This window comes from Diprion similis, chromosome 10, assembly GCF_021155765.1.
Source record: "Diprion similis isolate iyDipSimi1 chromosome 10, iyDipSimi1.1, whole genome shotgun sequence".
NCBI classification, from domain to species: Eukaryota; Metazoa; Arthropoda; class Insecta; order Hymenoptera; family Diprionidae; genus Diprion; species Diprion similis.
The window spans coordinates 4,747,642-4,772,496 of NC_060114.1; the positions used below are offsets into that span (position 1 = coordinate 4,747,642).

General features: G+C 38.5%; 3 protein-coding genes across 3 annotated transcripts in view; 1 reads left to right on the forward strand and 2 right to left on the reverse strand.

Annotated features, from left to right (window-relative positions):
- LOC124411289 (homeobox protein Nkx-2.4) overlaps positions 1–8,594 on the reverse strand; it is a 36,936-nt gene extending 28,342 nt beyond the window's left edge. Inside the window, exon 1 of the mRNA XM_046890348.1 lies at positions 7,005–8,594. Coding sequence (XP_046746304.1) covers positions 7,005–7,665 — 661 coding nt within the window. The 5' untranslated portion in view covers positions 7,666–8,594. The remainder of the gene's footprint in view (positions 1–7,004) is intronic.
- A 4,226-nt stretch (positions 8,595–12,820) lies between these two features.
- LOC124411295 (leucine carboxyl methyltransferase 1) lies at positions 12,821–19,358 on the reverse strand. Its single transcript, XM_046890356.1, has 4 exons — positions 19,020–19,358; positions 17,140–17,323; positions 16,695–17,046; positions 12,821–13,191 (listed from the first exon to the last, which is right to left on the reverse strand). Exons 1-4 carry the CDS (start codon positions 19,227–19,229, stop codon positions 12,987–12,989), a joined length of 951 nt encoding a protein of 316 aa, XP_046746312.1. The 5' UTR covers positions 19,230–19,358; the 3' UTR covers positions 12,821–12,986.
- Positions 19,359–20,626: 1,268 nt separating this feature from the next.
- Positions 20,627–24,114, forward strand: LOC124411288 (venom serine carboxypeptidase). Its single transcript, XM_046890347.1, has 2 exons — positions 20,627–20,939; positions 22,412–24,114. The coding sequence occupies exons 1-2, from the start codon at positions 20,658–20,660 to the stop codon at positions 23,525–23,527; spliced, it is 1,398 nt and encodes a 465-aa protein (XP_046746303.1). The 5' UTR covers positions 20,627–20,657; the 3' UTR covers positions 23,528–24,114.
- The last annotated feature ends 741 nt before the right edge of the window (positions 24,115–24,855 follow it).

A 24,855-nucleotide genomic window follows, 5' to 3' on the forward strand; every position in this document is an offset into this window, starting at 1 on the left:
CAGCCCGTTAACGGTTTCAAAATAAAAATTAAAAAACCTCGACGGTCAGGATGGACACGAATAATAAAGCCTTCCATTCTCCGAGGGTCATGGAATTTGGAACCGCTGCATCATGGCGGTAAATTTTTACGCATATCGCATACAACGTGATTATATACTTATTATAAGTAGTAATAACTATTCAACAATAAACTTTATTAAAAATCTGAAAAACCTTCGCTTCGTATAATTTTACTTCATCGATCTATTTGTCTTCGGCTATATCGCGAAACGTCTGTTTTACCAACAGGATTGAATTTTTTACCATGAAATATATTTGTATGTAATATGGCGTAAACTACTCCGAAATAACATTTTTCATCTTCAGATTTCTGTGAATAATTGGCAAAGCTTTTCAGCAACATTCGACTGTTTTACTAGATCAAAAAATTCTAGCTAACAATAAGATATTTGCAACTAATCGAGCATTCCAATTTGCTCCGATATCGATAAATATAAGCTATACAGTTTAAATTGAAATCCAATCGGAAGGATTGCTGAACATTTTTTTGGGAATCCTTGGGTGGCGGTCTCAAAACACCTTATATATACCTATAAATGAATTACGTCATCGTCTCTATTATACATATTATATACATATACATAATACAACGCAGACACTCGGAGGCGGTGCTTGATTGACATTTGTATGGAATCGAGTTATGACGTAACAATTGCTAACACGATACAATCCGGTGAAATTCCTGTCAGAGTGTGTAGGGTTGAGCTCGTTAACCGTGAGCTTCGCTACCGCGCGCTCTTCAGTCTCCTTCTGACTCGCATCGTTGAGAGAGAGAGAGAGAGAAAAAGAGGGAGTGAGAGAGAGAGATACGAAATAGCGTACGAATGTACCCAAATTTGTTACCTGAATCCTCGATTCTTGTTTTACTGACAAATTTTCGCCTGGATTACTTACTGATAATTATACACCTAAAAATGCGGACTTAAAGGTGGAAAAGTGGACGCGACTCAACCTACTAGTTCTACAGGGTTTTCATCTGTTTCTATACCTAACAGTTTTGTTTTTCAGGAACAACATTCGGATATTATAACCTACTCATAACGTGTTCGGTCTCGTACACTTGTTTTTTTGTTTTTTTTTTATAATAATTGTTTTGATTTAATAAAAGTCATACATATATGAAAAAGGTTTCTATGCATTTTTACATCGTTATTTTCGAAAGATTTGACATTATTTCAAAGATATCAATCAGAGATTTCACAGATCACTTCAGACCGGTGCACAAGACTTTACAGGATTTTAGGTATTCAGGAATTCCATGATGCGATTTCGATTGATTTCATAGGATTTTGTAAGATTTAAACAGATTTCATCGGGTCAAGGATCAATCGATCAATCAAGGATTTCATAAGACTTCGAGGATTCCATGGGTTTCTAGGGATTGTAGAAATTTCAGGAGATTTTGTAATATTTCATGACATTTCATATGCTTTCAAAGTATTACAAACAATTTAAAGTATTTTTAAATGTTTCACATATTCAACCTCAAATTTTCTTACTCAAAGAGAAATTCGTGTCATTTTTCAAAAAACGAAATTCTCGAACCTCCTAAAATGTGAAGGAAAATTTGCAGCAGTTATACACGGATTCTCCTGTTGTCCCAGATACCCGCCTAAGCTGACGGCTCTTGAGGACGAGGGTGAGAATATTATATCCTGGAGACGTGAGGATGTGACGACGCGTGGGACTGGACATCGGGATGGATTTTAGTCAGGCAAATAAAAACTCGAACGACTTTCTTGTGTCGCAGACGGAGAGCGGTGGAAAAAAGATGAGGGCGAGAGGCGGAATAATGCGCGGATACCGTGTCCGAGGCACATCTTGAAAATTCAATCGTAAACAGCAGATCTCGGTCTATATTTTCTCTCCGCATACTCTTTTTGCTTGCCGTGTCCCTATCTCAACTCCAATCTGCACCCCAGTTAACGCCGAGTCTATATAACCTGAACCGACTAGGGCGACTAGTTGTGCGTTCGATTCATCGCAGTCGCGTCACGTCTTGGGGTAATCTAAAACCAGGAGTCACTAGTCATTTCGGAAATACAAAGGATTAGAAACCAGCTTATATAACCTCAAAATACAGTGAACTCGCGTCTTCTGTCTCTTACTTTTCTATTCGCGGATAATTTCCGAAATAATACGAGCCCGACATTGAAATGAGACTGGTTCATCGGTCTTAATATATTCGACAAGTCGATTCGATCGTGGGAACGACGCTCCCGCTCCCGCCACCTGGCGGAGAAATCCAGACTGACGCGCACCAGACACATAACGCTTTCAATTATTCTTACGCCGGTGAAAATTAGTCCCAAGTCCTGTTACTCGGTTATTCCATGAGATAACTTTGATCTATAGTTTCTATGTCACGTTAGTTATAGTAGAGAAGCTGCTGTTTAAATTTCATTAAAATCGGTGAACTACTTTTTGAAATCATCGCTGGCACGTTAAGAAATTGTCTCTCTCGTATTGAAAACTTGTCAACTGGAGTTGTAAAAAGTAGTACTTGAAACTCTTAAAACGTTGATATCCCAGTTTGTGCCATTTAAATTAGCTGAGAGTCATTTCTAAATTCTATCGCACCTAGTAGTAGCGGTAAGTGCTGCTGTTTTACGCTTGTTCGCAATCATTGGCACGGATATAAGACTGCTGGATATTTTTCGAACGGGGTTTTCCCTCTTTTGAACTTTTAACTCAGACGGTACGGCGCGTAGATAGATCCTCATTAAATGAAACGTCTCTCGCATGGATAAGAGAAGGTAAATCACATATTGTGGCGTACATAATAAGAAGACTGACGTCAAGACATGACATACTTGAGATTGTTTTCTGTTTGAAGTTCGTAATGGAATACATCTAGGCACTGTATAAGTTATGCATCTGTCTAATTCGACTGTACATTAGCGGCTGGCACATAGGGAACCCGTATCACGACATCTAGTTTTGACGTAATTCAAATCATCAGCCTCGACGTGTTTGTAGAATTTTGAATAACCACTCTGTGGCGCAGCAGCAGCAGCAACAGCAGCAGCAGCTCATGCCGAGGAGTAAAGTGACGTAACATATTCGTTGCGGTAAGTTTATAAATGAAGTTTGACATTTACCAGACGTTCCGTGCACATTATTCCAAGCCATTGCAAACAAAGAAATAAATATATAAATATAAATAGCATAAACAAAGATTGTCAAAGAAGTATAACTTATTATTATACATATACTGCCTGGATTACGAAACAGTTTTTATTTGTAGAAAGCAGGTTTTGAATCTGTAATTTACAGCAACGGCCTTTTCAAGCCCCTTGTAGGACAGGATATTTAGTAACATAATGATATTTAGGAATAAATTGCAATATCGTTTTAATTATAAACATATTGCATTACGCAGCTGTAGATCTTCGACGTTTTTAACAAATTGGGGTTTCGATATATCGCTTCTATATCCGCAGGGATTTAATAACATAAATATAAAATATCGCTGTAATATATTCAATATAGATATTCACACAAGTTATTTCAGAGTGTCAACTGAATTAATGACTAAGTACATACCTATATATATATATATATATATATAATTTTTTACTGCATTCGGTGGATTTAAAACAACTAGATATCTCGTATTACTTTACTGACGAGTGAGTATTTATACACATATAGGTATGTATATAAACTTGAAACACCCTACTCGGTGGGAAACCGACACTTGCTTGGAATTTGGCTAGAATTCCAAGAACTTTTCGAGTTCCATCTAAGGAATTCTACACTTTGGTCTGTGGCTAAAGTCTGTTCTTATACTTTTGGGAAACGGAATGTAAGTTTCACGCGGTTTTTTCGTACTATAAACCTATTTGGAAATCTTTTTTCTCGTAATTATACATCAAACTTTCTCCACCATCTTATTCAAAAATACGATCGTTTTCGACAAAAAAATTTTCCTCTCAATTAAGTATCGAAATTTATACACAAAATTCGAGATTCATCGAAATTTTTCATCTCCTTGAAAATAAAACATTTGAAAAGATAAATGTTCCGACGTCATTAGATATTCTGTACTGTAATTTTGAAACTGACACAATCGTCGAGACGTTAAAAAATTTCGAAAAGATTTCTAAACTATACGATACGTTAAACAATTATCGAGAGAATAATATTTTGTTTCAAGGCCTGCAATTTACGAACTACTTTCCATTCGATTATAGGGATTGAGATTTCATAAGTATAAGTAACGAGAGTATAAATACAACTGTCATAAAAATCATTTTGAAAAGTAGGTTTTCAGGTTAATGAAATGACCGCCGTTCGCCTTGAATATAATTTTCCAAGCGCGGGAATGAGGTCACATGTTTTGCATCCTTTAACTTTTAGTAAAAATCAGAGCCATATTTACAACTGCAAACCGATAGTTATATATTCACCGATATCAATATAATATATAATCACGTATTCATATTCACACAGTGCAATAACAAATGTAACACGTGATATTCTATGAAAAGATGTAACATTATGGGACTTTGGTAAATATATAAAGATTTCGTGAAAGCTCACATGTGTCACTTAAATGCAGAGAAAGTATGAAGCAAGTAGGTATAGATAAAGCAAGAAGCACAAGCGGTGTTTCTCCCATGAAAAGTAATACAAGTATCCATAGTTTTAAGTTAATACCTAATACATAATTAATGATTCAACAAAAATCGAAATCTGCAAAAATGATAAATTTCTGATTCTCTAAGGATTGGAGAGTTTGGAACACCTTCCAAGAAGATAACATGATTATCCAGAAAACTGCTATAACGCAACGAATCCCTTCATTGTACTCAATAAGATGTGGAGAATTCTATACTGTTTCACCTTATAGCGTCGGACGGCCACCATTCCCAGTTTTTTCTAACATCAACTATTCTCAAATATTTTATATACAAATCTATCTGCATTATCTTGTTTCTTGATGTCGCTTAACTTTCGAATTTTTGTGCTACTTTTGAAAATCTAATAAAATTGCACAAACTTTTAGGCAATATTACTGATATTTTGAGGTCCCGCAGAACTTTTTGGGGTTTCAAAAGCAGCTCAAAAATTCTTTTTCTCAAAAAGTTTTTTTCTCTCGGTGTCGAGCTTTGGAACGATCATGAGGAGTATCGTGAACGAAAAAAACGGGTACCTAGTATTTGAGAGCACCAACTCCACGTCATACTAAAGTCACAATAAAATAGGGTAACGTTGACTGTCCGACGGTAATAGTGAATCCACACATCAAATTTCTCGTCCTAGCTGAAAAAACAAATGCGTTGTGCGGACCTCCAAAGACTATTATTTGGTGTCAATCCACCATTATATTTGATGTTGAACTTCCGAATTGACGTAAAAAATTATTCTGGTATAGTAGTCCACACCTCGTGCAGAAATTTAACTAGCCGTATTAAACTCTGCAAATCTGAACCTGATGTTGGTTGGATTTCTTCCGGATAAACTGGCTAGAGTGAGCTCGTCAAATTTCAATTTGGCGTTAGTCAGGTTTTATTTGGAACCTCTGGTTAGGGCAAACTAGGCAAAGCCCGACTTGGCACTGTCCAGATTTATCTGACCCTGACTAAGCCTGACGCATTACAAGTACCTACCGAGAGTAGCCACCAGACGTTATGGGGGTTCTTGGCGTTCTCGTGATAAAAGCATCAGATTATTGCTTGTAGAGTGTGGCCATCTACTTCTAAATTCATGACAAATATTATTTTCATGGATATCTGCCTACAGATTTCAGTTACTCATTTGCGGTAACATTCTCTCTCCATCTATCATAAAACTGAGTAATTTGTTACATAATTTCAAAATCTAATAAATCAGATGAATCGTTTTGCAAAGTCTGATTTGGTATGACTTGATAAACGCACTATCAGGGACTATTCAAAGACTTTGATCACTACCGGGTCAAGCCCCAGTCATAATGTTACTTTATATTCGTCATCCGAGCCTATAAATCAGGTAGTAGGCTGCTGCAAGTCTGATTAGGATTGTATTTAGGTACTGGCGAGTCTTCTCGTTGGATACTGGCGAGATTTCTCTGTTCTTTCCTGGCTAGCAGCTGTTGAGTTTTCCGAAACTCCAGAAACTCTTCAGTTTATCTGGACGTAATATTGCGTGACACGTACGCCTAGTTTAAACTCGACAGTTTTTCTGCCCTTAACTGGATAGAAAGAAGGAAAGCTGGACAGGGTCTGACCAGCGCCTATTTTCAATCTCTACACAGGACCTGTTTTCTCAAAGCGAATTAAAGGATGTACTAAAGATTCTTGTAAGGAATACTAACAGATGACCTGCCGTCGGATTATAATGTATAATAGTTCATACCTCTATGTATTAGAATTTTCTATGACTATCGTTAGATCATAAGGATTGTTTCAAAGAATTGGAATAACGGACATACTTCTGCGATTAATCCATAATCTAGAACTATACCTACCATGATAATTGGTTGAAATTTAATTCGCGACTAGCCAAGCATATGAGTAAGAAGAACAAATTTCGTCGATTGATGGTCATAATATGTATATTTACACACAGTGAAACGACATTTCGGCCGGACCCTGCCGACCATCTCGAGACGCATTTTGTAATTGCAAATGCATTTCGTATTTTTCTCCGTGTAGCCTGAAGATGGTCGGCAGGGTGCAGCCGAAACGTCGTTTGACTTTGTCCAAAAATACATTCTGACCATCAATCGACAAAATTTTTTCATCCTATACCATATTAATATGCAGGATTTTAATCGTATAACATCTACCATTTTTTCCGTCGGACGCTTTCGCGGCCGATGGAATTAGTACGAAAGTTACGAGATCACGCTGATCACTCAACAAACCCGAAACCATACGGCAGCATTATATGGGGTACGTACGACTTGAGGGCAATTAGATAGATTCCAGATAAGAAGTCTATTATCGGTACTCACTGGCAAATCGGGGGTCGTTAGTGGCCGGTGGCGCGGGCGCGTACCATGGATGATGATGGGAAGACCTCATGGGGTCGGAGGCGGTGGCGCCTCCGCCGACGCCGCCGGGCCCGGCGTGATGATAGGGTGACAATTCGGCGGCACAGTACTGATATTGGGAAGTGAGCTGCATGGTCGCGTAAGGATTGCCCATTGCTCCCATGCCCCCGTTGCCACCAGCACCCCCCAACGGAGGACCAGGCGTCGATCCACCGGGAGTGGACCCGCCGTGAAGCGGCGGACTTCCGCTGCTAGCGCTGGAGCTTCCGGCGTTTCCGGCGACGCGGCCGCCGCAGGCGTTGGCGTAGGGCGAGCTCTGAGGGTGCGTGACGACCCCGACGCCAACCGCCGCTGCCGCCGCAGCAAGTTCCAGCTTCCTGTAGGACTCCTCGATCGGGCTGAGAATGTCGGTTACACTAAATGGCGTCGTGTGCGCACCACCGCCTGTCTGAACGTGGGACTGGTGCTGTTTTGGGGACAAACTCATAGCCAGGTCGACGCCGTTCAGGTCCGGCAGCAGGCCGGCCTGCTCCAGCTGCGTCTGCTGCTGATGGTGCTGGTGATAAGAAGCCGCGTTGTTGTTCCCTTGGCCACCGCCACCGCCACCTCCACTACCGCTCATTTCCGAGACTCGTTCTGCTCGTTCAACTGTTTACCAGCGGCCCCGTAAATCCGAGCTCACACCCCACAATTCCAAAACACGAATAAGTAGTACGGACACTGGCTCCGGCTAAATACTTAATTCCCGACGCATCGCCCCAGCTGCACGTACGTACGCCTGGCTTTCGACCTATCTCACGTTCGTATCACCGAGTCGTGGTAAAATTTCCACATTTCGAACACTGTGATGGGTTGGTTTGGCAGAACCTTCGGGAATTCACGTCAAATACCGCGCACTAGTTATACAAGTTAATTTATATAATTTGATGAAAGTATAAGGTTATATAGACACTTCGAGATCACTTTGTTCACAGCTGTTGAAGTCGAAACCGCGCACTTAAACTCCACATCAGTATGTAGGTACGTTGATCTTCGGTTAACACCGGAATTCACTGCAGTTTCGAAGTAGATCGAGTCGCGCGTTTGAAGAATACCGACATCCGGAATTAAGCGACACCATGATCGTATAAGGTCAACGAAAGTGAAAACAATTACAGGTATAGACAACGGTCAGACAGGGTTAATTGGTGGAGGTGATGAGGAGTGGCCGGCGGCCGGCCGGCGGCCGACTGAAAACTCCTGTGGAGTCTTTTAGTCCTTGGACTCGCGGTTCGGGGGCCGTGCAGTGGTAGAGATGTAGTAGACCCAACTTTGCTCTCAGCGGAGGATATACACGTTGGCCAGAGAAGCTGAGGGCTATGGATGGATGGTCCTATGGTCGGATGGATAGATGAATGGAGGACTGTTGGGCTTGCACTCTCCGCGGTGGAGAGGTCCTCACGACTCCTCTCACAACCGCTTATAGAAACCACTCGACCGTCTCGTATAAGGTCGTCGTTGCTCGGCGGCCCGGCCCAGGCGCTTCGCGAACCAGTAGATGATGCGATGAGTACCCACTACCGAGAAGTGCCCCTGGTACCAAGAGTCGAGTTCTTCCCCCTTCCGCGCGACGCCGGGACTCGGGAGAGGTCCTTCTCGCTCGAGAGGTGCCCCCGGGATTCCCACCATTCCCACTACCGCCAATCCCGCCCGTTGGCCCATGGCATTGGCTCGTGATGAGTGACGACACGCTCGGCTTCTCGGCTCGTCGCTCTCCATTGGCGGACGGAACTCCCAGCGACTGAGTGGCAGCCAATGGGCGAAAGGCTCCTCCCCTTGGGGGCGGGGCTTCCCGCTGATCGCCATGGCCACCCACGACTCTGCTTGGCCCGGATGCCGGAGTGCAACCCACTGCAAAATTACTGGCTGCGCGGAACGAGTTGCGCCGGAATCAACTCTCTCCCACCGCTGGATCCCCCTGCCGATACTCTCGAGGTTTGACTGCCGTAGCGATGCTTGACTCGTGCAGCGCGCTCCCGGGGATTATGGGAAATTTACGGGTGGACGCTTCGCGATGCGGTGGTGACGGAGTCTTTGGCCAGACTGTACCTACCCTTCGCCGATTATACCGCGAGTCTCGTAACGGTGCTAGGAGTCCTCTGCAGGCGTTCTGACCCTGACCCACGCACCTACATGCCTGTAACTTCAGGTTGTGTGGTAATACGTTTTGGAATCCGAATGCGTATGGACAATAGGTTATGCAGTCTGTGGCAGGGAATCGGGATTTTGGATTTCTGGGAGGAGGGATGGTAGTTTAGCTGTATGTGTGGTTTGAGGACGAATGTGCTTTATTGTGCGAATCAAAGGTTATGAAAAGAGGGAAATCCGTTTGTAGAACGGTAGAATCTCCGGTAATGCAAATTGCTCCAATGATTGTGAACACGAATAAAGCACACTGCGAAAAAAAGTCATTGAATCAATTCAAGTTCTATAGGTCTAACAAACTGTTTAGTTGATTCAACTAAATTTTGTTAGACCAACAAAAGTATTTTGTTGAATTAAGTAAGTAGATTTTGTTCGCCGCGTTTAGTTGAATCAAACGACTATCACTTGAATCAAATAATCTTTTCCATCCATTAGCATCCTCAGATTATATAACTAAAATGATTGCTCGTATGTGCAAATTATAGCAACACAAGCTATTAAGTTATCCACGATTTCAGATAAGATTTTATAATTAGAACGTTGAAAGTGATTAAACTCTACTATTCTTATCTGATTTTATTGGTAATCTCTGGAAGCTTCTATGCCATATAGAGTTTATGTGGTGAACAAAATAAACCCATAAACATTATAGAATCGAATCAAAAGTACCAAAGCTCAATCATTTCGAATGTTCTGTTTGTAAAACCTTTTTTCAAACTGTTGATACCTTCAGCTGGTCTTATTCGACCTCGTTCAGATTCCTTTCGAATAACAATTAAGTGGAATATTGTTTCATTCAAGTTGACTATCATTGGCATTTATAACATATTGCTCGAAATTTTGTAAACGGTTTTTTCTTAATTTCGAACTTTTGATTCAGGTGTTGCGGTTGCTTCTTCATTTATCTTAACGATTCAAAAGAAGTTTTGAAAACATTCTACATTTCGCAAACAAAGAGAAGAAAATCTTATATATGCAGACCATTTCTGATTCTGCGTAATATGTATTATATATATAATTGCTACATGTCTAATATAATACACACATACGAGGGTGAATCTGTAACGGTAACAAATCTTAGGATGTAAATTGCGCATTTTCAAACTTTGTTTCTTCAATAAAATTGGTTATCAGTAACCCTTTGCAGCGTTATAAGTTGCACGGTGACACCTGGTTTAGTACTATGAAACAGTACAAAGGAAAAATTTAGAATTTCAATGCACATGAGGATTATTACATCTTTGTTGCGCAAAAAAAGAATTCGCGCGAAAAAATATCCGATACATATTCCATGTTTACAATACAATGGTACCATGGTACAACAATATATATCTACAATCCGATTTCCATCAAAAATATTATTACTATACGTAAAAAATCTATCAGTATACAAGTTACAATATCATTCGAATGTTATATTTACTCGAAATTCGGGTCAAGTCGAAATTAAGTATGTACTTGTGGATTAAAAGCGGCCTAGTTCGAAGTAGTTTTTCTCCTTTTTCACATAATAATATTCAAATATCCAAGTAGGTGCAGAATCGCTCTTATTGAAACGATGTAAATATGAACTTGTATAGACGTAATGGCTCGACCGAAGGTGGAATGAATTGAAAGGATTGCCGGGCGGAGTATCGGTATACATATAACATAAGTAGACGTACTTTCATTTCCAATATTTGTCCTCCGTGCAGACTCCGTGATTTCTTTATACCTGTTTTGGGCAATATTGTCAACCTATTTGTTCAATTTGCCACATCGAAGCGATTCGAAGTTATAGAACATAACAGTGACTCTCATTTGGAAATAAACACCATGACCATGGCTGTAAAATTTTCCTTGAAAACACTGCTGGAGTTACTCCAAGTTGAGAAGTCAACCAAGTCAAAGGAACATCTGTATCCGGCGAATACTGTTAGTGTGTATATTGTACATATATCATTTATCAAAAAGTAATTTTGTATATTTATTTACTTTTCAATCTCAAAAATAAGCAGTTCCATTTATTTAGTTTCATAATGTACGTCATGTTATAATCATTTGGTTACAGTCACAATATTTTTTTCAAATACAATAATCCGTCTGCATGCTATTGTATCAAAAACCGTTCTTTTATGTAACTTTTTCAGTGTATACAAGCCAAAATTTTATTTATTAACAATTGAAAAAAGATTCAATTTAAAGCGTGTAAATAAATTCAACTGTACCGGATTTATGCTATCTGAGTATAAATCAATAGAAATTTGCTGGTATAATCAGCGAATATTTATTGATTTGCACGGATAAATTTACCACTGGAAGGCTGGGGAAAATGAGTGGTAGGTAATAATCAGTTCCATGTATGTACTTTGTGGGACCTTACCAGATGAGGAGTTACCTACAGTCCTAGGCTCGTTTGACACGGTACGACTTTTTGCAGGGAGTAATCGGTAATCGTGGGAAACTTTCATATCCCCAGATTGATGGGTAGTTAACAAAATATCCCCAGTGGTAAGCGGCGTTACCATTCGTCGGTAACTGGCACTTATACCTATATTAATATACCCAGAATTAATGTCCAATAGTTACTAACAAGCTGATAAAAGTGAATATTGTGAGCATCGGAGTGACACTCAATGATTTAGGATAAGACCTTTATTCGACGATGAATTACGAAGCATTAAAACCTGACTCGAGCTGAGTGATGAATTAACCAAGAGTTAGTAGAACTTTTTAGTTTTCCCCCACGTATGTTGGTAACGCAATTATATCACCAGCACACTCAATATATGGTGCTTCCGATATTAACTCCCAGTGCTGCCAACAATTTTTTATCGCATTTACGCTACCGAGTTCGTGAGTAGCTCTGCCTTTGTCTCACTGTTAGGGAGTTTTTGGGGCTGCCAACTAATTTCAGAAAGCACCCATACAAAAGTTACCAAATTTCCATTGTTTGTTATTGTTATATCAATTCTACCACTGTCATTAAATTTCCTCAGCAACATTTATTTTTCTTACTGTGGTAATAGAATGTCACCCCAGTTTTCAAATAAGAAAGTGGAAACTGGAAGAGGAAATTCGTGTCAGCCCGCTCTAACTGATGGTCAGAGGAGTGCTCTACTGCCTACTGGTGCATTGGAACCCTAATACTCCTTATTTCCCCTGAAATTAGCCTACTTACACACTGTGAAGTCTGATAATCTTGCCAATCAATAGAGTTCAATCGTTTTGCATATACGCAGTCACTTAATCGAACTGTTAATTTTTCCCAGTTATGTTTGGTATGTTTTCCAAGTGAGCCATATTTAGTTTCAAAAGACCTCTTTTGATTGAATGATGAAACGGAAATCTTCTAGCTTGCACTGGATAGTCTATACCTTTGTATTTGCATAATTTAGTGGAAACTTCTTGCTAACTGCCAAGATCTCAACGTCACATTCTTGGGTCATATTGCTTATCCACATCACCCATTTTGTTTCCAATAAATCCATTGGACAACATTACTCGATATCGGGACCTTAAATTGAATATTTTTATTTGAACAGACAAGTCACCATTTTTCATCGGCCAAACAGGATAATATTATCCTGGGAACGAAAAACCATTACGTATTGTTTTGTTCATTTATCATTACTATCATTATTATACCTTCGAATTCTTTTTAATTTTATATGTTATTTTATATACACATCTTACACGACTCAGTTCGAATACTTATATACCTGGTGTAACACGACCCTTGCGACAGACAAATATGAAACTTAAGAATAAAAGATGGGATTAACCCTGAGCTATGGAAATATTTTTAAAAGTTTGACCATTCCAAGCAACTGCGATACAGTAATGCTGCAACAATTGAACGAGGAGTTCTCGTTCATCCAACATTTCTATTCGCTCTATCCGCGTTCGCTCCGAGGATAGTAGAGAGTCGTAAACTTCAACCATCGTCCAGGCGTTCGAGCCTTCCCAACCGTTCATTGTAAATCTGTAATCAAGCATTTTCTCGGTCATTTGGAGTACGTCCTAGTTTGATAATTCAAAACTGCCAATGAATGGCGAAATTTATTTTAGGGAATAGTATCGAACATGTACAATGAAATCTGATGTTGGATTACTCAACTATAGATAGGAAATAATAGGTACACACACCAAGAGCGAGGCACCAAAGGGCACAACTTTGCTGTCAAGTCAAGGATGTGTCAACAAATTCAACACGGAGTTCCATAAGGACGGAGAATTGGAAAGCATTCGATCAGAAAATGAGTAGCACGGTTTGAGCCGGTTTATATTTCAAATGAACGTTCAAAACTTCAAGCATACATCGCATGTTTCGTCACTTCTTGCATGAATTATTACTCGCCAATAGTCACAGGATCTTTTGCTTCGTCTTAAGAAGCCACTGGATTATGTGTCTCCTTTAATTGAATCGCACAACTGCCTTCGTTATTGGCTATCACCGTTTTAGACAGCCGGGATCCATCATCGCTGGATCAACCGTTATTTTTTACTCAACTCAGTAATTCAGTATGGCAATAACTCATCTATGGCAATTATTTGCACTACATTCTGCCATACTACTTTACTATTTGGGTATCACTTGACTTTTTATCTCTATATCGCTTAGTCCTTCAAGTTACGCATCACTAACGTCAATACAGGGCATGACGAAAGGTGAAAAGAGTTAATGTTCAGGAAGGGCGAAGCCTAATTACCTTGTTGAAAAAGTTTCATAGGTAATGAAATATTCTCATCGGATATTATAGAATATGAAGCAAATAGACGACGTACTTATCGTTTGGTACTGTGTTTTCGATTCCCATTTTATAATACTCTGTAATATCTCATCATTGTTTTTTATATTAAATCAAACATTTCGAGCAGGGTGTGTAATCAGTTCAGCATTAATGATTGAGAATACACTCGTAATGTGTAAGCCAATGTAGTAGATTTAAGGGAGCAAATTATGGTTGTTGGAGTTCAAGTCACCATGGAACATGAATCATAATAGTTGGGTTTCCAAGAAATAGAATTAATAATTAATATCGACTTGTGAATGGCACAAACAAAAGTATACTCAGTTGTTAAAGGTTGAAATGATAGGAAAATTAAAGCCCAAATTAAAAAAAATGCTTTCCGGTACAGGTTCTGGTTTTGAAATACAAACGTGGAATAGATTTGAAAAAAATCACAGACACAAACGCTGAAAGATTCTCGTTTCAACAGAGAATAACTATTATATGCGGTAGTTCAGCTATTTCGATGTAAATTATTAGTTTGATTATGTTTTAGCTAACAATAAGTACAACACCCATCTTCGGAGGTCTGTTGCAAAATAATTCTCAACTAAATTTTATAATATTTATGTTTTGATGCTAGTCAGTATGTTGGAATAGATTGTTACAATAGATTGATCTTTGCGAATTCTATAATTATTTTTTTGCACTCGTTAGTGTTTATTGTTTTTACCTTTGCCAAACGTGGCGCGTTTTCATTTGATCCAAATTTTCGTGAATTGTTATCCCTAATTGAATGACAGGGTTAAGAGTAAACTTTTATTGCTCTGCTACTTACAAATTGTTGTCCAATTCAAAAATCACCGGTTAGCATTTACGTTGACGACACATTATCACCGTTTTCGGCCGCCAAAATATCCAAATTAGTCACTTCTCCACAAGAAACCCAACTGTAATCATCTTAAATGTGAGAAGAAATGATTATTTGTGAGTAAAAATAATACATAACTCGACTAGACCATGTAATAGGAATAGTAGGAGCAATTTTCAGTTTAAAAAAATACTACGAAATAATGATACATCACGAGTTTAAATTATGGAAAATAAGAATAATCAACATTTAATATAACAAAATAAAAAAAAAATAAAAATAGATTTTAGTGAAGAACACAGTGAACACACTCCCAAAAATATTATTGAAAATCAAAGCTGACACTGCAGAACAATAAAATTATGCGATTTATTTGCAGAATTGCTTTGCAATTGATCTGAAGATGGCCATTGTTATTAGCTGAAATTTTAAAACTTGGGCGCATTATTATTTGATGATTTCCCGTGTCAATCAGTTGCGGAATTAATGGCTGATTGTGTGAATTATCTCACTGTTTTAGTTGTGACAATTTTCATTTTCACAGCCTACCATACAAGTTTCGTTTTGCAATACATGTACACATCTGCATACATGCATGGGCTGAATTCTCGGTTACTAGAATTTGGTTGAAGGTGAAATTATATTTCAGCAACTTTTGCTATCATTTTGTTTGGCGTGGAATAACATTTGATATCCAACAACCTCAGAAAGTCAGTGTAGAGACGAAACTAAATTCCAAGTGTGTCTAAAACAGCGGCCATTTTGAATTTCAGCCCAAGTTCCCGGCGGCTTGAGGAAGATCGTAAAAAATAATGTTTTCCTTAATAATACGAATCTATAATTGTTGGAAGATATTTCACACCAAACATTTTTAAGGTGGAAATAATTTCTTTTTATCTATCAGTGATACATACAAAAAGAACCGACAAACTGTAAGGGAGAGACCTGACCGATAGATCCGAGATTTCTCCAGCTGAAAGACTGAAAGATAATAATTGCAGATTGTAATGACGAACTATGAGGAATACAAATATGCCTAAAAGCTAATGATAATGGCAGTAAAGAAAAATGTACGAACAATTGAAGAGTCTGTTCGAGTATTATAACCTTCTCAAATTATTTCGAAAAAAAAAAATGCATTCAAAAAGAATCTCCTTATATATTTCTTTGGTTTAAAAATACGAAAAACTATGTTTCTTGTAACAATCATTATTTCACCCTGTAATTAAAATATGTTCATTACAAAGTAACGAGGAACTGAATTCTGTAGATAGATAATATTAAACTTGCTAACTGCCCTTGGAATTAATCTTTATTTTTATAATAAGGATGAATTAAAATGGACTGAAATAAACCCTGAAGATCGTTTCCGACAGTATTTCTAGATTAAGCTTTAGTTTCGATTACAATAATTTCTGTGATGGTGAAATTTTTCACTACAGATGTTCCATGTCAGTTTAGTTCTACTACCATTTACTAATTTCTGATAGTTAAAACATAATTTTAGGGTATCTAGTGTTAATGGCGTATCAAATTCCCTGACATATTCCACTGTTACTGACGAAAATTTTGGTTTCATCCAAGGCACATGCTACCAGTTTCACAGAAACTTCGTGAAACTGGACACTCTATGTATGCTTTCCATTTTGTAAAGCCGCAGTTGTTGTACTGATCTCTCACGATACAGATCATATCGCTTTCTCGAATAAAGTACATCATATCATTGTTTCCTTAATCATCAGAAGTCTTTAACTATCGTCCCATTCACTCATTCCAGTCCTTCCTCCACTATTTACATCCATCTCTCTAAACACGTAGCTACTGAATATGTAACTGAGACATGAACCTTTTAGCCTTTGAGCTAAGCTAGAATCTATTATTCACCTTTTTTGCTGACTTTCTAAGCTTTCGCAGTCCTCGACTCCAGCCAGAAGACAACCGCGACCTCGAAGATTTGAGAGCATAACTTCTCCAAATTTATCCTTCATATTGACCTGTTCATAATTGATGAACAGCGCGTCAGCAAACTTTTTTCCTATCCATTGAAGCAGAGTAGACGTTGCGTTTTTGTCAACATAAACGAGCACACACTCAGCAAGAAATAACGTCGGTACACTGAAGTCCACCTCGGCTTGAGCAAGCTTGCTTTCCAGTTCCGATATGTTTCTCAAATCGATACCCATCAGGTGATAATTAGCTGCATGCAAATCTGTTGCTGAGAAACTTATTTCACCATCTGAAAAAAAGACAAAAAACAAGTAAATTATTATAAGCGCTTTATTATTAGTAACTTATTAACTTGTTGCTGAACAAGTTTTTTCTTACATACCTTCAGTATTGAGTCTATCTATGAGCTGCTTATGTCTTTTGATGTGGTAACATTTTCTCGCTGTGACGCTCGGAAAATCAAGTTCTATAAAATTTTGCGGACTATTTTCGGCATCTCTCAGTTTCCAGTAGAGAGTATCAAATCCACAACCCAAATTGATTATTTGACTTTTGTCTCCAGACATCTGTTCAACAATTGTAAAAATTTATGATTGCATTTTCGTTATCATTAATTTTATGGTGTACTGTGAGATTCTTTGATATAACTTTCAACAGTTAATTACATCGTTTTTTTTTTAATTATAAGTTTTAATGAATTTTCTGGACACTTCACTCAAACTAACTAACTAAGTACAAACACAATTAAACGAATGTGTCGAATATGACAACCCACACAGTGAATCGCTATGAGCAAAAATTAATTCTTTTGCATTTTATTGTTGCTCATTACAAGATCTACGCGGTCAAAGCTACTATTCGAGCCGTATCGTGTCGTTGGTCATAACGTGGAAACAACTAGCGGAATCAAAGTACGTGAGTATCAGAGGACGGATCTGGGATTAGATTAGGTATGTAAAAATAATGAAATTGAAGTTATTACTGTTTATAGAGTTTAACACAATTCCAAAGTAGCGAAATAACGAGTTTTTAAAAAAATGCATCGTTACATCGACGATACAAACTTCAACCTGGGAAAAAATTAAATAAATAAAGGAATATTATTCGTACACTGAAATACTTGTTATTCAGATAAATTGGGTCACATGAGTATTTGGATAATTGGAATGAAAGCTTGACAAACAGTTTTTACAACTGGAAATTCAAAACACTATCTGATAATAAAACTGGACATGGAAACTGTAATATAATGTAGTTGCCTAACAGTCATACAATTATTGAACGGAATTGTTGCGTGATGCTTCGATCAAAGAGGGTCTGTAAAAATTGCCCATTTTGAAGTGTGGACCAATTTTTCTGGAACAAGAGCCAAATGATACCTTACGATACCCTAATACTCAGGAAAAAATTTTAGTCTCAGTATACAAATTCTTCCGAAGATACAGGAGTGCAAAGTTGTCAAGTTTACATATTTAGCTCTTGTTTTGTAACCATTCACTTAGGCCAAAAAATAGGCAAAACGTGCCTTTGTTATGCCTCGAAATGTGAAATAAATCTGATTCTACTGCCGTGTGTACTGAAAAATTAATGTCCATTAAAAAGTATGAATAGTGGAGATTGATTTTGGAATGGAATAAAAGAAATAAACTTTTTCTATTGACAGTCGAGAAAGCTTTACGAGTGCTTATGAAGAAAATAGTAAAAAAATTAACGTCAAATGTTAGAATGGTATTAACAAATATGGTTTAGATATGAAATGATCAATGTCATAAATTAGTCAAGTGAATTAGTTTTATGGAGATTCAATGTATTAGCAATGTGTTTTTAAGTGAAAAAGAGACAGAAGTTAGGAGTTCTCTCTAAAATTTCAAATTGAATCAGTTGTCAAGCATTTTCTTGATTTCCGAATGTATTGAAAAATGTGAAACAAAAGATCCTGAGTGATAATTGGACGTTCTCGCAGGAGAAATGAAGTTGGCAACCAATTTTGCCAAGGCCAAGGCTGAAGCTTGTTTACTTTGACTCTGACTGTCCCATATATTCCCACGAAAGTGGCGCATCGTGAAATTGGGGCAGACGTGACAAATGCTGCGCGGTGAATATTCGGATTGCGCAGCATCGACGATCAGCTGTATGTGCAATACATGACTGTGTGAGTTTCTAGGTTATAATGGATGCGGTATTGACATGTCAACTGTCGAACTGTCAAAAATAGGTGACGATTAGATGAAATTGTTGGAGAGTGATTGTCTTTTTACCGACCTTGAGAAACTTGTCGATGAATACTTCGATCCCCTTGACCCTCGCAAAGTAGCCGCGATTTATTTCGGGCGCTTTTCGGTTAGTCTGCTTAACGAAAAGTGAAATGAACGGATCCGTCCAGTAGCCGAGCTGTACGGCGCACCTTTTGCACTCACTCGCATCGTCGTTTGTCGCCTGGACAGCATCTTCGTCTGTTATTTCGTTTATCATCACTGCTAGGGTTGTTCGAAACTCTAAATTAACGACACATTATACAGCGCTCTTTCTTCGCGGCAAAAGCAAACGCTTATAACCAACTGCGACCGACCGCAGAATCAGCCATATTAGTGGAAATTGTTGCCTGTCGGTACCGTCTTTTCCACTGGCGCTTGAGTGCACTTTTGTTAAACTTTGGTGAAGCTACTCGCCCCAGTAAAACGAGTATCGTCTGGTGGTTGTCCGACAGATTATCAGATGGCGTTCGTAGACAAAAGTTGTCTTGAGTGCGTTCCGAAATTAGATGGCAATGCTAAAAACTCCCTAGCCAACGCTCTAAAAGTAAGATTATGGGTGCGTTCCGAAATTACTTGGCAGCGCTGAAAATTCCCTAGGACAGAGGCAGAGCTATCCACGAACTTGATGGAGTAACAGAGATAAAAGATCGTTGTCAGTACTGGGAGGAAATATTGAAACGCACCCCTTATGGACAGTAAAAAGCAGCAGCAGCTAGTAACTTACTAAATGTTACTAACATCGGTCTAGTAATTTGTGCAGTAACAGCGTTACTTATGAATTTCTTGCTCTAAAAGTAAGATTCCATGGGCACTGAAAAGCTGAACTTCAAGCAGCAAAAACTTACACCGGAAGTGCTAGTAACTTTCAGTGAATTGCTGCTGCTGCTACTTTTTGCTGCCTATGAAATCTTAGCCTTAGGCTTTACGTTGCTCAGAAATCTAGACCAACTTTTGAGCCAAGCGTTGCTTGAATGTTGTCTCCCTCCTACTCCTCCGTGATCGGCACATACGGCCCTTTATCTAGTCTATATAATAAACGAATGCCACCTATATCCTGCCTTTTTCTTGCCTGTAGGATGGTTCCGAGATGATTTTTCAACAGATAGCCAATGTTCACTTGACATCTTATGTTCTTTCCTTTTTCAACGATTTTCTCTTATTTGAAAAATAGGAAGAAAAAAAGCCACTAAAAATATTTAAAAAAAAACTTCAACAAATTTACACGCGACTCTATGCCGCACTCTTATTTCTTATATACTCCAATATACCGGAAATTGCATTATAATGAAAATTATATCTATTATGGTGATGTTAAAGCATTTCCTCTATGAAATAGATGCATAATAATAATAATGCGTATATCTGTCTCTGTCTAGTCTCCCCACCATTTGTTCGATCTTTGTGATATCAGCGCCGTTCAGCGTCAGCCTGCGCAAGCCTTATTGTACGGATTTTTGATGCCGGATCAAAGGTATGTATGTATGTACAATACAAACATGGTACAAAGATCGAACTCCGTTACTCTAGTCTCCATGATGTATATATAGAAATCGCTGATTAGGTCAAGATTCGTCAGTTGGGTGCTCAGAGGAAGACCAACTGTGGAGCAGAACAGTGTAATTTTCTGACATACTTTGTCTCAGCAATGATTTGCCTGAAGTTATTGTTGACGGTTTTCCTTGTCCACAATGTGTACGCTTTTATTAATCCGTATCCAAAGCTGGCAAGCTACCCGTTGAAAGAAGGAGATGATGCCGGCGAACCGTTGTTTCTAACGCCTCTAATAGAAGCCGGGAAAATCGACAAAGCTAGGAAATTAGCGACAGTTCGGCATGATGAAATGCTCGACGTTCAGAGCTATTCCGGGTACCTCACTGTCAATAAGGAGTACCAATCCAATACCTTCTTCTGGTTCTTCCCGTCGCAGGTAAAATTTTTACTTCATGTACAGTCGTCTTGGTTTTTTGTTTTTCGATCAAACCGTACGAATTTAAGTACGAATGAACCCTCAAAATGCGCTCACTGTCTGAAACAAAAGGTAAAAGATCCAGTAACGAATTGGACAAAAAAAAATTTCGCAACGTTATTTGCGCCATTGATGGCAAATGAAATTGAAACAACTATGTTTTTGAACAAATTCTAATATTTGTGGATCTGTTTTATTCACCATACAGATCTCTGAAGATTGCCTGAAAAAATTATTACCTATAGTCCAAAATTATTACGCCAGACTATATAGAATTGAACTTATGTTAGTAGGGTGCAAAAAAATATTTGCCAATAGTTACTTTTGTTCATTATAACTATGCTGTCATGTAAGATATCTTGAATGTCTTCCACACAATTTATGGGTATTTCGTCAGCCAGAAAAATGAGTCCAAAACCGATAGAATTAGATGAAAAATACTAGATTTTAAACATTCTGAATGTTGTAATTCTAAAATCTGTTCTCAAATTGTTGATATACTAGTTAGTGTTACTTGAATTTGCTCTGTAGATTCATTTTTTTTTATCAAACAGAGATGTCCTTTCATCTGTTTCTGACTAATTCATTTATAATGTTCTTACAAGGTCAAAGTTAGGCATATTTAGGTGATGATGTAGTTTATAAAAAAAATTATCGTTTAAAATTCAGTCAACTGTAATATATCAAAAGAAAGATATTTCTCAAAATCAACTCTGTTGAAGTAATTCTTAAATTGCTAAGTAAAGATATTGTGATAAAAAATTAAATTAAATTCACTCACTCACTTCAACTTCATATATTAATACATCTATTTCTCATCTTTTGAAACCGTTTTGTTAGATAATAATTCTAACATTCCATAATTCTATCGCATGTTTACATACAGTGATGACAAACTTGTTATTTCATGTTTGCACTTATCACTGCTTATTAGGATGAGACTTTGTCACAGTGGAGTACACATAAATTTGGATTTATCTGTGCTTTTCTTATCACATTCCCTTATCACACATAATGGGTGTATTGACAGTTCATCATTGACATTCGGTATGATTCACTTCAACTCATTTCTGATATGTAGGGATAATTTCATCGAGTATAAAGTAGTGTTTCAGAGTAAAAGTTGTAAAAATCATTCATATCACTATCAACCCAATTTCAGGCAATCGCGATAGATCTAAAATTCTAAACTGATTGCTCTCCGAAATAAGACTTGTTCGACTATGGAAAAATTTTATTTAGGCCCCGAAAAAATTGAATTTTTTAAGGCAGATTCCGGATTACACAGCCAACAATTTGCTTATTGAAAATTCAGTGTGAATGAAAAGCGAATTTAAAACTGAGGAAAGTGTAAATCGTAACAACAGTAGAACTTCATCTTATCATTCATCTCGAAGTAACAATCACTGATCAAGTTGTCTATTTTACTACAGATCAATCCAAAATCTGCTCCAGTAGTGCTATGGCTGCAGGGTGGTCCAGGAGCAACGTCGCTGTTTGGTCTGTTCACGGAAAATGGTCCGTTCCGAGTAACGAGTAACAAGACTTTGGAGCTACGCAAATATTCGTGGACAAAAGCGCACAGCGTACTGTATATCGATAATCCTGTTGGGACAGGTTACAGTTTCACAAAGAACGACAAAGGATACGCGACAAACGAGACTCATGTCGGCAGAGATGTTCACACAGCGCTGGTTCAGTTTTTCACCCTTTTCCCCGAGCTGCAGGAGAATGATTTCTTCGTTACAGGAGAATCCTATGGAGGAAAGTACGTCCCGGCAGTTTCGCACGCCATAAAAGACTTCAACATCAAGGCGAAACTTAAGATAAACCTGAAGGGATTGGCCATCGGGAACGGCCTCACCGATCCAGAGAACCAACTCGTCTACGGAGACTATTTGTACCAGCTTGGGCTTATCGACTCGAATGGCAGGGATTTGTTTCACCAGCTTGAGGACAAAGGGCGCAAACTGATTAAGGCCAAGAAGTACGACGAAGCTTTCGACGTATTTGACCAGCTGCTGAACGGTGACCTGCATGGCGGTTCCTTGTTCCAAAATCTAACCGGCTTCGACTTCTACTTCAACTACTTGCACATCAAAGACAGCGAAGAGTCCAACTGGATGTCGGAATGGGTGCAACGTGTCGACGTTCGCCGAGCCATTCATGTCGGGAACAATTCTTTTCACACGGAGGATAAGACAGTCGAAATGCACTTGAAAAGCGACGTGATGCAGTCGTTAGCAGTACTCATAGCGGACTTGACGCAGCACTATCGCGTTTTACTCTACAATGGGCAATTGGACATCATAGTTGCTTATCCGACGACTGAAAATTACCTCAAGAATCTTAATTGGCCCGGTGCTAAGGCATACAAAAAGGCTGTCAGGAAGCAGTGGTGGGTGGGCAAAGAACTCGCCGGATATTCAAAAACTGCTGGGAGTTTGACTGAAGTTTTGGTTCGTAATGCCGGCCACATGGTTCCTTCTGATCAGCCTCTTTGGGCCCTCGATTTGATCACCAGATTTATCAAGAACAAACCATTCTAAATGTTGAATATCTCAACATTTCAATATACAGTAGAGCGTCAATATAAGCTTCGTCTTAGAAGCCTGTCCTCCTACATTTGCCCATTAGGCATATGTTAGGGACTCGCTAGAAACCTCACTAGCCTTGCAACAACAAGGAGTAGGGCTGACTATTATAGTCCTGCGACAGCTTTAACAGCGAGACTATAATGACGCTCCACTGTACTCTGAGATTTTGGGTGGGAGACAGAATTCACAGCGATTAATTGTTGCGAGCAAACATTGACAAAATGATTTTACTCGCATTCGTAGAGTCTTTTCTGCAGTGTGTAGAAGCCGAAGGTTATTTTTTTTTCTGTAATAAACTTGTTTAGACTAATTTATCAGTCACGCAAAGAGGGATATTTTAACTGTGATATTGTACAGAGATTGTTGCATCTCGTTACGATAGGACTGATGTGAAATTTTTTGATTCCCATAGTTCTTTGATGTATATTTTTCTACATTCGTACAGTTTAGTCGTATATTCGTTGAATTCAGCAGAGGTGTTAGATGGGAAGCTTATAATTTTTATCCCCATACTTCTGTACTTGTTTGATTTAATAAAATTTTATTGTTCTACCTACGAATCCGCTCAATAATGCTTTGATATGTAATACCAAAAATTTTTAGTCGCGACTTGAACATGCTGCCACTGAAAGCTGTTGAAATTTTTTAAAGTTTACACACATCGCAGCAAACTATTTAAATCTATGACGGATGGTCGCCCTGGGACACAACTGCTCTCGGATCGTAGTGAGTGCACATTTAAATGTTCGCAGCAACGGTCCGAGCAATCGTTAGCAATTCCGAGAGTAGTGGACAAATGCTGCGAATGAAAACTTTTCCATACATACGTGTCTTGGCGCTGGCGGTGATCGCATATCTCGGACTCGGCACTTTCACCAGACTCCTGGCCAGGGCCACCGATTCCTTATTTAGTGCATTGAAGCAGCCGGCAAGTGCCAAGAATGAAAGAAAGGAGGAGTCCGAGAATTGGAAATTTACACATAGACAAATTACTCGAGACATGGTCTGCCACCCCAGCCAATGTGGCCTGAAGATTTGGATTCGCGATATTTTCTTTGTTCGATTCCTGTAAATTTATCAAAATCATGTAAAAGTAGAAAAGGTATCTGTATTTATACGGTTTCGATATTCTTCAAGTAAAATGTTTCAATAATATTTTACATAGTATTGTTTAAAAGTCTGCGTTAAAATAGCCAAGAAAGATTGAAATTTAAACTTGAATTTTGTTTTGGAAAATTTAATTTCACCTTGTTCTGGCATTTTTGCGTGTTTGCACTTGC